The sequence below is a fragment of the Saccostrea cucullata genome, unplaced genomic scaffold (genome assembly GCF_032062105.1).
Source record: "Saccostrea cucullata isolate Sc308-1 unplaced genomic scaffold, CSIRO_AGI_Scuc_v1 ctg101, whole genome shotgun sequence".
Lineage (NCBI taxonomy): Eukaryota > Metazoa > Mollusca > Bivalvia > Ostreida > Ostreidae > Saccostrea > Saccostrea cuccullata.
This window is the reverse complement of record NW_026939309.1, coordinates 769,722-787,559: the sequence shown is the minus strand read 5'-3', so window position 1 is coordinate 787,559 and position 17,838 is coordinate 769,722. Positions and strand designations below refer to the sequence as shown.

General features: G+C 32.2%; 2 protein-coding genes across 2 annotated transcripts in view; one reads left to right on the top strand and one right to left on the bottom strand.

Annotated features, from left to right (window-relative positions):
• The first annotated feature begins 367 nt into the window (after positions 1-367).
• LOC134252752 (mucolipin-3-like) lies at positions 368-11,563 on the top strand. Its single transcript, XM_062735256.1, has 15 exons — positions 368-536; positions 762-1,015; positions 1,325-1,516; positions 1,681-1,822; positions 3,230-3,344; positions 3,927-3,978; positions 4,169-4,265; positions 5,623-5,664; positions 5,989-6,008; positions 6,147-6,296; positions 7,187-7,300; positions 8,241-8,363; positions 8,514-8,720; positions 8,949-9,097; positions 9,375-11,563. The coding sequence occupies exons 1-15, from the start codon at positions 407-409 to the stop codon at positions 9,418-9,420; spliced, it is 1,833 nt and encodes a 610-aa protein (XP_062591240.1). The 5' UTR covers positions 368-406; the 3' UTR covers positions 9,421-11,563.
• Positions 11,176-17,838, bottom strand: part of LOC134252786 (structural maintenance of chromosomes protein 2-like) — a 19,308-nt gene continuing 12,645 nt past the window's right edge. Inside the window, exons 26-28 of the mRNA XM_062735307.1 lie at positions 12,667-12,780; positions 12,128-12,265; positions 11,176-11,835 (exon numbers count right to left, since the gene is read on the bottom strand). Coding sequence (XP_062591291.1) covers positions 11,713-11,835; positions 12,128-12,265; positions 12,667-12,780 — 375 coding nt within the window. The 3' untranslated portion in view covers positions 11,176-11,712. The remainder of the gene's footprint in view (positions 11,836-12,127; positions 12,266-12,666; positions 12,781-17,838) is intronic.

Here is a 17,838-nt window from a genome sequence, read left to right as displayed (position 1 = left end):
ATCGATCGTCAGCTCGGTCGATATTAGACTTTCTCAAGTCTTAATTTTTGTTTGAAGATTAAGAACATTAAATTTACGTTTTTAATATACTTATGTAAAATGTGTTTAAACACATTGTGAAACTACTTCAGTGAATGGTCATGATAATAAATCAGTGCCTTTACGAAATATTTTACGAACGCTCTAAATATTTACGACAAATACGTACACTTCTATTCATTAGGCCTACCTTGCATTAAAAAAAAGCTATTAACATGATTAAGTTTACTTCCAAATTTTGTATATATCATACAATTTTCAGGATTCGTGGATTCTTGTTTTTTTTCTCTTGATTTTACGACATTACTGAAGACTGCTTATGGCAATGTCAGCTGACTTTCATTTCGATGACCATGAAAATGATTGAATGGCAGACAACAACAAGGAATTAGAATCTAAGGAAGATAATTCCAGGGTGTCTTGTCGCGTAAAGGGACATCAATCACGTCTTGATTTACAAACCATTAATTTACCTCGGTCAACGGGAAGAATAAACGGTAACAGTTGAATATTTACACGTTAAACATAACGTTTGAACAAAATCAAGTTTCACAATATCTGACATGATAAAAACGAATCTTTCTTTGTTAAATTTATTGTACTCGCAAAGAGTACAATCAGTAATCACAATTTTATTTCACAATTATATGTATTGACAATTTTTTTTCTCTACAGCTGCAAAGATCAGAGCATGTAATTTTGTTGATTACACTATAATTTAGAATTAACTCACATGGCAAGCACCAATACTCTCCCAAATGACATTGACAATACTGCTGGACAGACAACAGAGGGCCCTACACCAAAGAAGACTTTGAAGAGAGTGGCATCATTTTACACTCCATATATGGAGGATCGCTTGAGAAGGAAACTCAAATTCCATTTCATGGGGCCACATGAAAAATTCAAAGCTAAAAGGAAGTGTCCCTGGAAGCTTGTTCTGCAGATTTTTAAGGTCTTTCTAGTAACAGCTCAGGTGAGAAATATTTTTATCAAAAAAAAGCAGGTAAAATTCAGCAAAGTTGGTCAATGTACAATTTGTGACTATTTAAGACGTTAGACATGTTAAAAAAATCAAACTAGTTTACTCTACTGAATAAAAGAATATAATCTCATGCAACATCTACATGCATTTAAATAACTTTTCAACTGCTTGCTATTGATTTTTTTATTTTTTTATTTCTTTATTTTTTTTTTAATGAGAAACATATTTCTTAAATATGATGATGAAAAATTACAACACATATCATAACAGAAATTTTTACAAGAAAATGTTATCTTACAGCTGATTATGTTTGGATATGAAAGAGCTTTATTTGTTGAATATGTGGAGTTGAACAATATTGCCATGAAACACATGTACCTGCTTAAATGGGATCCCAGCTTTGAGACAATGCCTTATCCTCCAGCAACGGGGAGATATGCAATCTACAGTGCTAATGACCTTATAGATCATGTCAACTTTGCTATGAAACAGGTAATACCTTGATATTTCAAGATTAAATTTTTTGTTTAAACAATTAGCAAACTTTAGAAAGGGACCATTTTCAATTATCAGATTGTAAATTGTGTATTAATGTATTATTCAAACAGTCGTGATCCTCAAAAGTTTAGATCACATATACCTGTCCTATTTTACAGTTCAACCATACAGAGGAACTGACACTTGGATCACTAAGATTTGCCAACAGAACAAAATACCTGAACATGTGTGTAGAGGAGTATAGGGAGGGAAGGGTGTATGACAATAACACCTATGTATTCGATCCCAAGGTTACCACAGGTAATTCTTATATAATAACATATTGACAATGACATCTTTGTTTTTGATAAAGGTTACAACAAGCATTATATACATGTACAATTAAGAGGTACATGGTTCATGAGGATTTGATTTCGTGGATGTAGAATTGTTGAGTAGTAATGTATGTCACATTTTACATTTCATGGTGGACAGATGCTTTACACATCGGAAACAACAAAAATTAAACACCCACAAAATTTGTGATGTTATTTTAATTGTTATTTTTTATAATGATTGACACCTAGTTTGTTTTACCACAGGTAATCCTTATTTATAGACAATGACATCTTTGTTTTTGATAAAGTTTAAAACAAGAATTATATACAGTTTACAGGTACATGTACGCAGCATTGTTAAGGCTTGAAAAAAGGCAGGGGCCTGTATTTTTATATGGTAAATGTTTACTGTGATTTAAAAAAAAACATTTTGTAAATTCTTAAAGCAAATACTTCAATTTTAAACTGTATATAATAAACAACATCAAAACTTATCAATGCATTAAAAATTTTCAATTAAATTTATCCCAGACAACAGTTTATAAACAAATCACTGATCGCAGCAAAATTGTCAACATGAGACATTATGTAAAAATTACTTTTTTATGTGCTGTCCAAAGGCAGGTAATAATTTTTTACAATGTAAAATTATTTTATAATTAAGCAGAATATTATCTACATATTTAAGATAGTATTAATACCAATTCACAACCTTTGTTTATGCAAAATAATGATTAAAGAGAATGTTGACAAAACCATGTTTATATGTACTATTTGATATATAACTTCAGGTGGCTTATTAAATCGCCTTTTTGCCCACTTACTCCTGTTAGCCAATTTTTTAATATAAATAAAGGATGGTTTCCTTAACTTGAAAAGTGCTGCTGCTTTCTTTAAATCGAGAGTGTGACTTAATGAGGATATACGTCCAAAATACATAAAGGTATGATTTTCCTTATTTACTTGAAATTTTAGTAATAAAATACGAATTCTTTTTGAAGCAGCAATGTTTTCCAGAAAGTACAAAGAATGCAGAAACAAATGTTAACTTAAATTTTTTATTTCAACTAGGGTATGCCCTTGCGATATTGAAATTTGTTTATGACCTCCATTCAATGCACATATAATATTTATCATGTGGCTGTCCATTGATGGGACCAAACTTCATGAACCAGTGTGGTAATGTTTCAGTAAGTATTTAAGCTATGTAATAATAAAACTGCCTTATAAAAATAAACTGTTTTGAAAAGTTTGTGTCACATCTATATTCCAGTCTCTTTACCTCCCCAGTGCTGTGTACTCAGTTTTGGAGTTTCTATTGCAGCTTTAACAAAGCACCCATTTGATAATGAAATTTATATTTCCTATGGTTGAATAAAAAAAATTTAATATTTGTTCAATCTTGAGCCTGTACCTGTATATAATGAAACATCAAACAGTACAGAGCTTCAGTACGACCTCCTGGCTATCCTGAAAAACCAGAACAGAACCTTGTATTTTGATAGGTAATCAAGTTATTTAAAAAATTCTTAAAGCATACTGCAGATTCCTTATTTTTCGCAAGTACTTATTATCATGAAAGGCCTCTTCAACATCAAATTGCGAGAATAATAATTTGCAAATGGAGTTTTATCAATTGATAACATTGTTTTTAGCACAACAGAAATAAAAGCGAGTAATTCTATTTTTTGCGAGTGGTGCTTCTCACGAAATTACGCAATAATTAATTCCATGCATATATTTAGAAATTTACAGTAATGCCTCAGTAGGTATTTAACGTTCAGTTAAGTTATTGAAGTTTACAATTGAATTCGTATTGAAATTATGATTTTGACAAAACCATAATTATATGATTTTCAAACCGGTAGTTTAGCCACACCCCTCTCCTGCCATATACTTGTACTGATATTTAATACATTTGTTTAATAACTATTTGTCCACATACCAGTACATATAATTTTCCTTTCTACTTAAACTGAATCTTTATTTCTGTTACTACAACCAATGATTAAGTTATTTATTTTCACGCGCGCTGATCCCTTAAAAAAAAGCCGAGAGGAAGAGTCATACAATGTTTTTTTTGGCAGGGTAAGTCAGGGGAGACAACATTCCAGTAGAAATAGATCTTACTTCCTTAAAGTTTGTGTGTTCTCATATTGTCCAGAATAACAAAGAGTCCAGGATAATGAAACAGACCTAATGGTTAATATACATGTGAAATACATGTACAGAAATTTTTTTCCGAAGTTTAGGCATCTGGATCCATGAGATTTAATTTTATACTTGGTTTGTAAGTTAAAATTTTAAGTGTAGACAAATATTTTTGCAGATTGTGTTTGATGACAGTAATAAAGACGGTCAGATGGTGGTGGGTCTTTTCTCTTCACTGGATGAATTCAAGTGCAGTGGGAGGTTTAAAAATACATGTATGTGTAAGAATGCCAAAATATTAACCCTGTCTTTAATTGGCAGTGTATTTAGTTTTTTCAAACTTTTAATCATTTTGACAATTTTAATACCAGTGTCATATAATATATTGAACCCCGCGATATTTTGAACCTGGGTTCAAAATATCGTTTTTGGCTAACCCCCCTAAAATTTGAACCCGGGGTTTATATTTTCCATAAACATATACCCCCTGTCCTTTTAATTGTGAGGGAGGGGGTAAATATCCATAATATTATCCCCCCTGCCCTTTAAATTTAAGCAGAAGGGGGTACCTGAATATTATTCCATAAAATATTGATCCCATTTTTTTACTAGGGGGTCCGAATTTTATGGCCATAAAATATCCTCCGCCCTTTATGGATAAATACATTTTTTAACTCGTCAAAATATTATGGCCATATATCTTTGCCCTTTAAATTATTTACGATCACTCAATCAACCATAAAAGATAAGTGTTTTGTGACTCACCATAAAATACATTTCTTTTGTTTTAAATGATTTAAGATGAAAACAAAATGAATTTAATTTCATTCTAAAATGAGCTAGTGCAATGATCAGAGAAAGGGAAGATAATTTATTGAAGTTCATTTTAATTTTATTTCATAATATTTAAACATGACTGAATTTGATTTTGAGAATTAAAACTTTGATTTTAAAAAGAATGACCTCAGTACCCTGACTTTTATCAGCAATTAATTTCTTTTTCAACATTATTTTATTGTTCAATTATTTTAATTTTTGCCCCTGCCCTTTAAATTTGGGCTAGTAACTTTGGCCATAAAATATCAATTGCAACTAGCCTGTGGGCCATAGTACTTGATATTTTTAATTGCACAACACTGTGTACTATAGTTAAAAACAATGGGTACAAAGTTGTTTCATACACAGCAATAGAAATGGAAGCAGAGGAGATGTTTGAAAACATTACATTTATGAAAGTAAAGTCTTTGAAACTTGACACATTTTTACTTATTAAAAAAAATCCCCAAAAAGTTAAGAATGATAAGTTCATGTGGTATGCAAATGATATCTATCTTTATTTTTTAGGTTCACGCATTTTGAAATAACACTTTATTAAAAAATATATATATGTATAAATTATATTCCCTCGCCTCATAATTTTGAAACCCAAAATAAAAAATAATATTAATATATTGTAAAAATTGTGTATTGATGCTCTCACTTTTTATTTTTGAAAATCCAGAAGAACTATTTTACAAATTGGTATGGCCTTATTTTTTTTTCAAATTTTTAATCATTTTGACAGTTATAAATAATTTCAGTAGCTTATATTTAGAGGATGTGTATTGATGCTCTCCCTTGTTCGTTATTTAGCTGATGATGAGGCAGACAAGCTGGGACAAATGTTTTTTGGATGTGACCTACATTTTCCAGATGAGTGACCAGGTTTAAGATTTTTGAACAGGTCCATTACCAAGTAACTGTAAGTCTTACCCAAACCAAACTTGCATGGATGATGCATATAAGGATGGACAATCGAAATTGCTAACTCACATTTTCTAAGGGGTGAAGTTAAAGTTTTTGGGCAATTTTATTATTTAAAACTGTTGAACATTTGATGTAACTAACTGTTGAAAAATATGAAGTGAGATTTGCATTACTTTAACTGACACTTTTCGTCAAGGTGAGTTTCATAATCTTTGATTACCTATTTTTTTCATATGTATGTATCTTGTAAAGTAAAACATGCTTATAATGAAGTGCCAGACAACAGATAATTTTGCTTCTTTTTAAACAACATAAGCAGCACATTTCACTGTAGAAATAAAGAACATTGAATATGTATACATTGTATTTAAGAGAATTCACTTTAAATAATTGTTTTGTAATGTTTACAGGAAACTGTGCAGTTCTTTAAGACCCGTTACAGGAAGGATCTCAGTTTCTACGACAAGTTTGAGTTTGTTAATCTCTGGTACGTTTTGATTGTAATTAACGACATTCTGACTGTGGTGGGATCATCCTTCAAAATTCAGCTGGAGAGGAGGGTAGGTAGCATAACTTAATTTAGGCCATATGTTTCTGTAAATTACTTATTAAAATTATCTAAAATCTTTATTTTTGGATCAAAGGACCTTGTCCCACATTTTGATGACCTGCCAATTGATTATGACCCACAGACGGTAATTCTCAAAAATGCTCCTCTTCGACCCCCCACGCTGATCTAGATACCCCCTTCTACTTTCCTCATCCTTTTTCCCTTTAAATGATACACACTTATTTGAAAAAAAAATCTTTAGGACAGCTTAACACAGGATTTTATTCTGCATTCCTTAATATTTCATTTTCCCATGCAAAAACAATTACATTCCCTTTCCTCACACAACACTGAAAGAATAAAAAAAAAAAGTTTCAATGACTGGGCCATTCTCCTTAAGAGAAATGCTTTAAGAAATAAATTCACATTGCTGCACCATTTTCCTCAAGTTTTGATAAAATACATGTAGATTTAATATCCAAATCGTTACAACTATTCTGACATGAATACATATTCAATGTTTTCAATAAAAAAGGAAGTCTTTTAATTAGTATAATAAATGTTAACTGTAACCAAATATGATCAGCTAACAGGTTAAGTCTCAAAGTCTCTCATTTAAAAAAAAAATTGTACAGGTTCATGTAGAAACTAACAGGCAAGTGGTTGCTTTCATTCAGGAAGACCATTTTGAAGTTTAATCTTAATTTCACCAATAGAAGTAAATCACACTGGGTGACTACACAAACTTAATTTACTGCTGCTTATTTTATCCAACAGGGCTAGGGTTTATTTAACTAGTATGAAAAGTTTATAATTGCAAAATTCATAAAAGTGTTGTAACTGTATGCAGCTCTGTCAGTTTACAAGTTCTTGTCATTTTACCACCTTTGATGCTTTTAGCACGCCCAGAGTTCATCAGAAAACTATGACCTTTGTGCACTAATGCTGGGAACTGGAAGTTTGCTGGTGTGGATGGGAGTTATTCGATACATTGGCTTTTTCAAAACTTTCAATGTAAGTATTTTTTTGTATTGACTTTAATACCAACTTTAATTGCATATTTATATAATAGTGTTGTGTTTTGCGTGCACTATGCCTAAATAGTAGTCAGGGTTTGACACATGGTGCACAAGCCGTAGGCGAGTGCACTATGTGTCAAACCCTGACTACTATTTAGGCATAGTGCATGCAAAACACAACACTATTGTTATTATTATGCTGACTGTTGTTACTGTATAAAAAGGCCAATATTTTCTTCATTCCCAATGTATCATCACCTGTAACATTCGTGTACTCTATTATGATGTCACCTTATGCAACATGTACGTCATAATCTTTTTCTTTAATTTTGAACGTTGCATGCTTTAGGTATAATCTACAGATAGTTTTAGAGAATATTATTTGAGTGAAGGAAGGGGGTTGCAAGAAACTATTTTAGAAGAATTATTTTGTTTATTTTTAAATTTTAAGTGTAAAATATTTGAAACTAAGTTTATATATATTATAGTACAACACTATAGATAACGGCGTGTGTGGCGTAATCGGTAGCGCGTCGGACTGACAAACTTGGGGTCGTGAGTTCGCTCCCCGGTATGGGCGTTGTCGGATTTTCCTCAGAAATGGAAGCCGTGCACTATTTCGGCATAGTATGCTTACGCTATATAAATCCTTAGAACACTATGCGAGAATAGTAGGGTATGGGTTATATAGAGACAAACTGATGGGAAGCATAATAATATCAAATAGTTCTCACTATGAGCATTATAAACTAATGTTGTTAGTCTTCTATGATGACTACACATTATCAGAGAACGTCTGGAAATAATGAGTCTTTGATTATCAGTATCTCATAGAAAGACTTAGAAATTTTGACTCCAGTCGTAGTGTTTCAGAATATCTAAATCCCTTTAGTGTTTGAAAACAATAGTTATGTTTTTCCGTCTTCTGAGAACAGATTTTGACTGTGGTGTTGAAGAAAGCCTTCCCGGACATGATGAGGTTTTTGGTGACGACTATGATGCTGTACCTTGGTTTTATGTTCTGTGGATGGGCTGTGTTAGGACCTTATCACATCAAAGTAAGCAGCTGTGCAGTATTAACAAGATTTTAAATCTTTTATGCCTATGCAATGAACTTTGTTTTGTTAGATGTGTTCATTAGACTTCTCTCTCATTACCAAAGTAAAGCTATTCTTGTCTTTTAATCTGTGCTCTATTTTTATTACCAGTTCCGTCACCTGAGTACAGCCTCTGAGTGCCTGTTTTCATTGGTGAATGGTGACGATATGTTTGTGACGTTTTCTGCCACCGTGACAGAGGACACATTAGTCTGGTACTACAGCAGGATCTACCTGTATTTATTTGTGTCGCTGTTTATTTATGCTGTCCTGAATCTCTTTATTGCTGTTATCCTCGACACGTATGAAACCATCAAGGTACAGTGAATTGTTAAAAAATAAGACCAATTTTTCAAGAAAAATGTTGGTAATCCTTGAAATTTGATATTTTTATGGGATTACTTTTTATTTTATACTCCTAAAGAGTGAACTGTTTGAAATTTTTTTATCAGAGTACTTTTTATAAGAGTAAACTGTTTGACATTTTTTGTAGTAGTACTATTTATTCTGTCAAGAGTGATCATGAACTGTTTGAGATTATTGTAGGAGTACTATGAGAAGGGCTTCCCTAAGAGTGAGTTGTTTGAGTTTATTGATGAGTGCGAGGATTCTCCAGACTCGGAGCTCTACAGAGGGGAGGATCAAACATGTTCCTGTGGTGTATTGTCCCTCCTCTGTTGCTTCTGTTGTAAAAAGTCAGTAAAATTTATTCAATGTATTGCCTACTAAAGACATTTATTTTTGCGTTTAGACAATCATTTTGTTGCCTAAACAACACAAGGATTGTAAACAAATTAAATTTAACAATCCCAAAGTAATCATTAGAAAAATGTATAAATGTAGAAGTAGTAGGTTGAGTTTGATATATCTGACCCATCTAGTTACAGAAAATGGATAGATAACAACAATTCCTGTTTCCATATTTTGAATTACTAGTTTGATTGATGATAGATTTAATTTTTTTTAATGCAGAAAAAAATCAGGCAGCCCTTCAGAGTACACAAGTCTTCTCCACTGACCAGAATCTGACGATCAGCCAATCATTATAAAGGAGGTGTGTCCTAATCTGACAATCAACAAATCATTATAAAGGAGGTGTGTCCTAATCTGACAATCAACAAATCATTATAAAGGAGGTGTGTCATAATCTGACGATCAGCCAATCATTATAAAGGAGGTGTGTCATAATCTGACGATCAGCAAATCATTATAAAGGAGGTGTGTCATAATCTGACAATCAGCAAATCATTATAAAGGAGGTGTGTCATAATCTGACGATCAACAAATCATTATAAAGGAGGTGTGTCATAATATTCATTTAGGACTCAGTAACCACAGCCTAAGTACAGGGTACTGTACTACATAGCCTCAACCTTCATAGACCGCTGAACAACGCAACTCAGGTCAATAACATTCCTAAAATGGATATGTCAAGCTTTAATTCCATTGTAATTGCAATATGACTGTTAAGTTTTGATATGTTGCCAATATCTTATATTTTTATGTAGGTTGTAGTGTATGGTGGAAAAATGGTGCTTTTTTTAGTTTGTTCATAAAATGTGCCTAAGGATTATTGTCTACTTGCTTGTTTTATTTGATTGTTGTTAGAACAGTAGATTTTGAGATTGAATTTACAAGTATACATGTATTTAAAATTTGTATGCAGTTTGAAAGTGTGGTCATTTGTGTCTAATGCAGGGTACTGACTCTTAAACTAAGTTATTATAGTATTTAGATATCAATCACTTACATTAATTAATTGTCTCTACATGAATTGAACTACATATACAGTATGTTAAAAAAATCTTATATTTATATTGCAAAAAGAATTCTTGACAAAAATTCATAAAAATCCAAATATTTAATGGAAAAAATGTTTGCATAATGGAAACCTTAAATGAATTGCCATATGAAAAATGATGGCAAGTACATGTATAAGCTTATATCAACATATTTCTTCTATCTTCTTGTACGGCTGATAAACTTGCATGAATGGTATCTTTGTTTTTACCGATTCTGTTTGCTGTGCTTGAGACAAGATTAGATTTTTTGGTTGGGGGGTACAGGATTAGAATGAATGTTTTCTATAATTTGACAATTTTTTGTACAGTGTGTATATTTATCATTTTGTCTTTGCATCAAAGATATAGTGTGGTCAAAGGCTTTGCATAATTAACATTACTGTATCTGGTTTGTTACACTCAAAATGCTTAGAGTACATGTACCAGTAATACGTATATAGTCATCAGATTTTTATCACCCATCAAAAGGGTAGGGGGTATTAATTGGGGTCTTTCCTTTCTTCTGCCTTTCATACAATCTGTTTGTAATTGTTAAGTTTTCACAGAACATTTCTTATAATGCTTTAGCTTTTGCAATGAAATACAAGTCCCTCAGACTTAAAGAAGACCCCTATTGATTTGAGGTCATAGGTCAATGTCAGAAATAATACAAATGTATTTGCATGGCATAAAATGGCTTTCAGATGTAAATCTACCTAAATAATCTATAAAATCAGATTATGACCCTTAAGACCCTGATTAACTTTAGGGCCAACTGTGAAAGATTTAGATTCAGTTACAAAGGTCTTCAACTAAACCATGGCCCCTATTGATTTTGAGGTGAAGGGGCCAAGGGTCAAATGACAAATTTTATAATAGTAGATTGTTACATATAATCTTGATAAAATCACAAACTGCTTTCCTTCAACAGGGACAAAAATTCTCCTGGTTTAGCTTTTTTCTCAGAAAAACTTCACATCAACAATACAAAATCAAATATTTTGTATTAATTTATTGAGAAATCATTAATATTCTCCTCATCCTATCTCCATTCCTGACACATAACTTGATCTAATGATACATTGCTTTGTTAATTTAAGTACAAACTTCTTGTAGGAAACAAGTATATATTTTACAATATGCAAATTGAAATTATGCATAACATATGAATGTTCAGTATTGTTAAAAAAATTTAAGTTTTTAAATTCAAAACATTCTTTTGTTCCTCATTAATTCTAATAATGAAAATTATAAAATTCAAAGAAAAAAAATCATGTACAGGAGTACAAGCTAATGATTTGGTAGGTTACCATGATTTTATTGCAAAACAAAGAAGTATAAAGTATTATGCTAAAGTAATCCTATGTTCAGAGAAATATTCACCCTTTGTTAAGACAATGAAATGGCAAAAAACACAATTAAGATTTTTCTGATATTATTACACAAACAGATGGACTTGAGTTATCTGAGGCCTATCCAATCCTTCACACAATTATTCAGAATACTAGTTTTGATATTTATTAGACAGTCTATCCGATGCCTAGATCTGGATTCCCCTCTCCCGGAAGCTTTTCTTTGTGTTCGTTAGACTTATCCTGTGACAGACAACCCTTAAAAGAGTTCAATCGCACATCTATCTCACCGTCCTCCAGCTGAAATAAAAATTGTCCTCACACATCAGTCACTGGAAAACAACAGGTGCCCACCTCTAATTTTAGCATACAGAATAGATACATGTATTACCAAATGCTTTTAACATGCAGTATTATTTCCTAAGCAATATTACTAACTAAACATCATTTAAGTTATTTGATATTTTGTTATTAAAATCAAATGAATACTCGTTTATCATGTTTATAGTGCTATCTATTGTTGTTCAGATGTGATACTGAATAAAGATGTAAGAAAGTATATTTTTTTAAGTTTTCTCTTGTATACACATACTGGGTCATCTGCGTAGATCTGCTGATAACAGAAGCTGGATGTACAATTCCTGACACAGGCTGTCTGCTCCGCTCCAAACTTGGACAAACATTCTGGTCGTGTTTCACACAGGGCCTTGGCATTCTTATACTTCCTGTCCTATAGAGAGAGAATCAGTTTTCAGTAAAATATATAACAATTTCTGTGGACTTTTTTCAGAGTTAATACTATAAAGCTTCAACAGAAAATAAATTTTCAAACTTAAAAACATATAGGAATTTTTTTTTACTCCCAAATCATCTTCAAACCTTATAATGACTTCAGACAAACTTACCCCCCCCCCCCCCCACCCTGGAAAACACGGCCCCTGAAAATTTTTTGCATTACCAGTAGTCAAGTTACAGTTCTGGAGCTAGTTTTTATATAGCTTTAATTATACTTAACACACCATTATTATTTTTTTTTTGGGGGGGGGGGGGGATTTGCAATTTCAAATGGGGTCTAAATTCAGCCCTATATGGGGCAGAGTAAAATCTCGGCTATGCTCCTTTATTACATACATCTCTCTTCTTCCTGTATGTATACTGCTTAAACTCGTACTGTTTCCTGCTCTCCACAATTTCTGTGACGATTACAATCACGACCAGAAGCAAACAGACGTCCTCCAACCTCATCTGTAACAGATATTAAATATAGAGATAATCAGAGACCCTTAGCAAGATCTATTTGCTAGCGCTCTCGAGCGCTAGCAACTATGTTAGTCCAAATTCCTTGAATACGCATGCTCGGCTTCACGGTTGTGCATTCTGGGAAAACTGTGAAAACTACTATTATAGATAGACCATACGAGAACAATTTCGTTGTATCATGTTGTAGCTCAATTTTTCCGTTTTTTTTTTTTCCTGACGAAAAAGCCTGAGTCATTATATGATTGTTCTAAACAAAGTCAAGGGAGTTTTTTTACGTCTTAGCACAACCAAAGATAGACTCTAATTTCTGATTGGTCAATTCAGCCAACCTTACAAATTACAGAAACAAGAATTTACACTAAAAAAATAACGAATAAATCCATTATTTGCATATATTTTAAAAAAATCTTATGTGTTTGGCTTTTAACCTAACATTTCTTGACAAAGATGACCCAAAAGGACCACGCTACTTCACATCTTCACATTCGGAACTCTCTGGATTTCTTTATATAACATACAATTTGAGTTATTTTCTATATTCCATTTAACTCCCCTATATTGCAAAGAAATTCTATACTTAAACCAGCTCATACAATGCCTCAATCGGCATCTTCTCAATATTATGTAGAGTCTCCCCCTCTCCAATAAAGGTCATAAATGTTCCGTTGCGCAAAAATTCCAATAGGTCAACACCCCCTATGTGTCTATAAAATACAATTCACAAAACAATTATAACTTTAGTTTATCACTTTCCAGCCTCGATAAAAATTAAAGAATTTAGCAAAATAAATCATTTGATCACGGATCCTTTCTGTGTTTAAAAATTGTTACGGCGCTAGCTCACCTATCTTTTTTAAAAGATAAACTTGTTTTAATCTTTAGATCTATCATTGATTTTGATTTGCCAGATACTATTGGGATGGTAGGATTTAACTCTAATGCCGATGTTTACGTCGTACTCAAAAGCCAATTAAAATTCACCTACTTTAATTGATATTACATTCGTGTTGTTCACTTTCACATGATCAAAACCAGAGACTTTCAGGAAAATTAAAATTCTAGTTTCTTTACTTGTTTATCACCGCAATTTCTTAACCGGAAGTATATTTTGGCAAGCGGTAAATCTAGTCTTCCCGACTCCCGACGCCCGACTCCCGACGGTCCCGGATTTGGGATTTTTGGCGATTTCTTTTTAACCGGTGCACAGAATTTATTCAAACTTTTCAGACACATTTTCTAGGTTTCAATGAATTCATTTATGCATAAAAACTTTTGGAAACATGCCTATTTATTACTGAATCAGCAGTATCACCTGCCAAAAAGCGGTAAATCTAGTACTCTGTTATAAATGTTAAAACCAAAAACGGACACCGATGTTTTCGCAGAATCGCGATTAAAAACAACAAAATGAAGTATATTTTTTGCTAAAAATAAAAGGAAAACCACATTTACATATCAGATAATTTGTACGCACAAAATCACATGTTTTCTTCTTTTTTTTTTAATTTAAAGTTATGCTCATTAATTATCGATACATGAGCGGAGACGCGAGGTTTCGTAGATGATAATATTGATATTACTTGGGAAGATATTTCTTCTTTAAAAAAGATAGAATTAGCATTTCAGTGAAATTGGTGGTATTTAAAAAAATATGAACAGTTTAATTTTATAAATTCTATAACAACAAAATGACTTAAAGTCGGGTTCCTTAAGAATTTCAATCATAGATTTGTTTAACATGTTAATGAAGAAGATAATCACTTAATTATTATAAAAGCTTAATTAAGGCAGTGTAAGCTTGGGTAAAATAATTTATTTCCTAATCACCTAGCTGATACAGTGAAAACCAAGAGATATTCTGTCAAATTAAAAAAGGTAATTATATGTATAGTAAACTTATGCTAAATCAAAGCAATTAACCATGATAACATAATTTTAAAACTTGTAACTGGGGACAAACCATGGTCCTTAAAATAATAATTACTGGTAATCTGATCATGTTTTTTTTTTCATTGTGTAGGTTTTCCTACGATAAGAATTTAGAGTAAACTGAAAATCAATCAACAAAAAGTTAATTCAAATTTGAAAAAAAATAAATAATCGTAGAGCCTGTGAACATAATGTGGCAATGAGTTCTATACACGGGAAAAAAAAGAAAATATGTAGGTGTTTTGGGGGCATACAAATTATCTGGCATGTAAATTAGGTTTTCCGCTAATTTGTTGAAAAAATTATACTTCATTTTGTTGTTTTTAATTGCGATTCTTCGAAAACATCGGTGTCCGTTATTGGTTTTAACATTTATAACAGAGTACTAGATTTACCGCTTTTTGGCAGGTGAAACATCTGGTTCAGTAATAAATACATAAATTTGTAAAAGTTTTTACGTACTCATGAATTCATGTAAACCTAGAAAATGTGCCTGAAAAGTTTGAATAGTTTCTGTGCATCTTGAAACGAGAAATCGCTAAAAATCCCAAATCCGGGACCGTCGGGAGTCGGGCGTCGGGAGTCGGGAAGACTAGATATACCGCTTGCCGTATATTTTGAACACTAAAACGTCTACCAGATCGGTGCTAAAATCCGGATAATTTTGTTCATTAATTTTAAAAATTTATATATTTAGAACAATTATGTTCTGATAAATATAAGAGAGGTGTGTAGCTAAGATACAATTATGTATGACATTGACTGATGGAAATAGAAAATGAAGGGATACTGTAAACCAAGTATTATACGCGTGCGATAAATATCCGCGAGTTCCGCGAGTAACCTTTGCTCGCGGATATTTATCGTCGCGAACCAGTTGTTCATTTTCCCATGTTATGATTAGAGTTATTTGCCCTTTTTTGAATACCCATCCCGACGGTTCAATAAGTAATCACGGAAGAACTTAAGTGTTCTAGAAGCAGTTGAAATTTAACTACAAACATTTAGAAAAAATATATAAACGAATGGCAAATCTAAAACTATTTGTCTGAAAATGATTAAAATTGTCAATAATTATTTCAGCTTGTGTTATTATTGTTCATTATTGTCATAGACGATAGAGGGTGTGTTCCCGTTTTGCACACATTTGGTAATTAAGTATAGAACAACAGGTGTGAAGTGTGTTTTGATTAGCAATTATAGTCTGATTTCTGGTTTGGATTTACCTGGATTTACCTGTGAATACCTGATTTTAGCTTAATGTATTCTTAAGAGATTTAATACAATTTTATAAGCAATTTATTAAAATTCTATATATATTTATTGGAAAATATTTGATTTTATTGAATAAATTATTAATATTTGTTTCATATTATTTATTATTAAGTCAAATTTCTTAAAAAAAGAATATGTACTTTTCAATCTTGATATAATTCTAAATGAATTAAAGATATAACATATAATAAAGAAAATAGTGAATAAAAATTCATTTGAAAAGATGTTATAATAAGATCATCAGATAATCAAATTCATTAACTTTGTATTTATTCTCTTATTTTTTTCACCATAAGTTCATCTTTCACATACTTACTAAGCTAAGTATAGTATAGACTATAGCAATTAAGTAATTATCTCACCTGGTCAAATTCCCGTTTTTCACACATTTTTTAATTACCTGTAATTAAATGTATGCAAAACGGGAACAAACCAGTTAGAGATAGCCTGGTTAATTACGACTAATTATGGCCCTGTCTTTCTCCGTCCTAACAATTTATAATAATTGCCCTTTGGCTATGTAGATCTTGTAAAGCGTCAATTACTCAGTTAGCATGAGGTACTTTTATACCTGAGAGTTTGAAATCAACTTTAATCTCCTCAATTTTTTTTCCCGATTTACATTCGAGCGTCGTGAATAATGCGTAAGAAGGTTTTACTCATGGTAGCATTTTACCTACTTTAGGTGCGGATATAAGATTTTAAATGGACGCAATGCACAGAATGTCTTGAATGATAATGCGTAAGCAGTACTCACGGTAGCATTTTACCTAGTTTATGGGCGGATATAAAATTTTAATTTGATACCAAAAAATTCTTGTGGAAATGAAAAAAAAAATATGACCACTTTTTCGCGGAAATAAATCGTCGCGGATTAGTTCTCTAGCGGTCATTCGCGAATAAAAAATGACGCGTATAAAAATTGGTTTACAGTAGTGCAGCAGTACATTTAATAACTAACAAACCTCCAATATGAAAAATACTGTTGTGGAATTGATTCCCGTTTTGTTATCTTGGTCGATTGATTGTATGTTGTTTTACGTCCCTGTTATCTTCTTGAAAGCAGGCATCAGCAAAACCACTTACCAAGTGTACAAATACAAAACTACCAAGCTACAAAATCAAATTAAGTCAACAGATTTTTCCGTTATTTCCTGATCATCACAAGGAGCACAGGTCTGAAGTGACTGGTCGGTAGGGAATGCTTACTCCTACGTGGCACCTGATCCCACCTCTCATGTGTTAGAGGTTTGTGTTTGGTCTGTTCCAAAATTTGCATTGAATATTTAGCTTCAATACTTTTCATCATCCTTCACAAATCCACCAATTTACAAAATCATAAATATGAATATGAATACTTTAACTTGGACCATCAAATTCAGGGCATCAGTGTAAACAAGTACATCCGTAGAGCTCATCACGACTTGTAAATTGGCATATGCCAAATTAGTTTTCCTATCTAATATCAGCACTGGGATACACCCTTTGCATTCTTTACATCTGATTGGTTTGTCACTGGTACCTACTTGGAATGGACAGCAATTAACAGGGTTGGTTTGTTTACATTTTATTGCAGCTAACAAGTGTTTTCTGGTTGTTTTTGCTGCACTGACCTGTGCAACTATGCTGGAACACTTTCAAACACAGCTCAAGCCGGGCACACGGAAATTTACACCCATTTTTGTAACCAATCAAAGCTCGTGTTACAAGCTACATAGGAAATAATGTTCGTTAATATCTCAATATATTTCATTTCTCCTGTCATGGAAGAAGCACTCAAGTAAATTTCTATTCACATGTTTTGCACATGTACTATATATATACATGATACTAGTGCCA

Bases quoted from the DNA above. Each gene is read 5' to 3' on its own strand.
- LOC134252752 (XM_062735256.1), top strand. From the start codon at position 407: ATGGCAGACAACAACAAGGAATTAGAATCTAAGGAAGATAATTCCAGG. The intron at 537-761 runs GTAACAGTTGAA...ACTATAATTTAG, and splicing joins GTCAACGGGAAGAATAAACG to AATTAACTCACATGGCAAGC. The intron at 3,979-4,168 runs GTTTGTGTGTTC...ATATTTTTGCAG, and splicing joins ATAGATCTTACTTCCTTAAA to ATTGTGTTTGATGACAGTAA.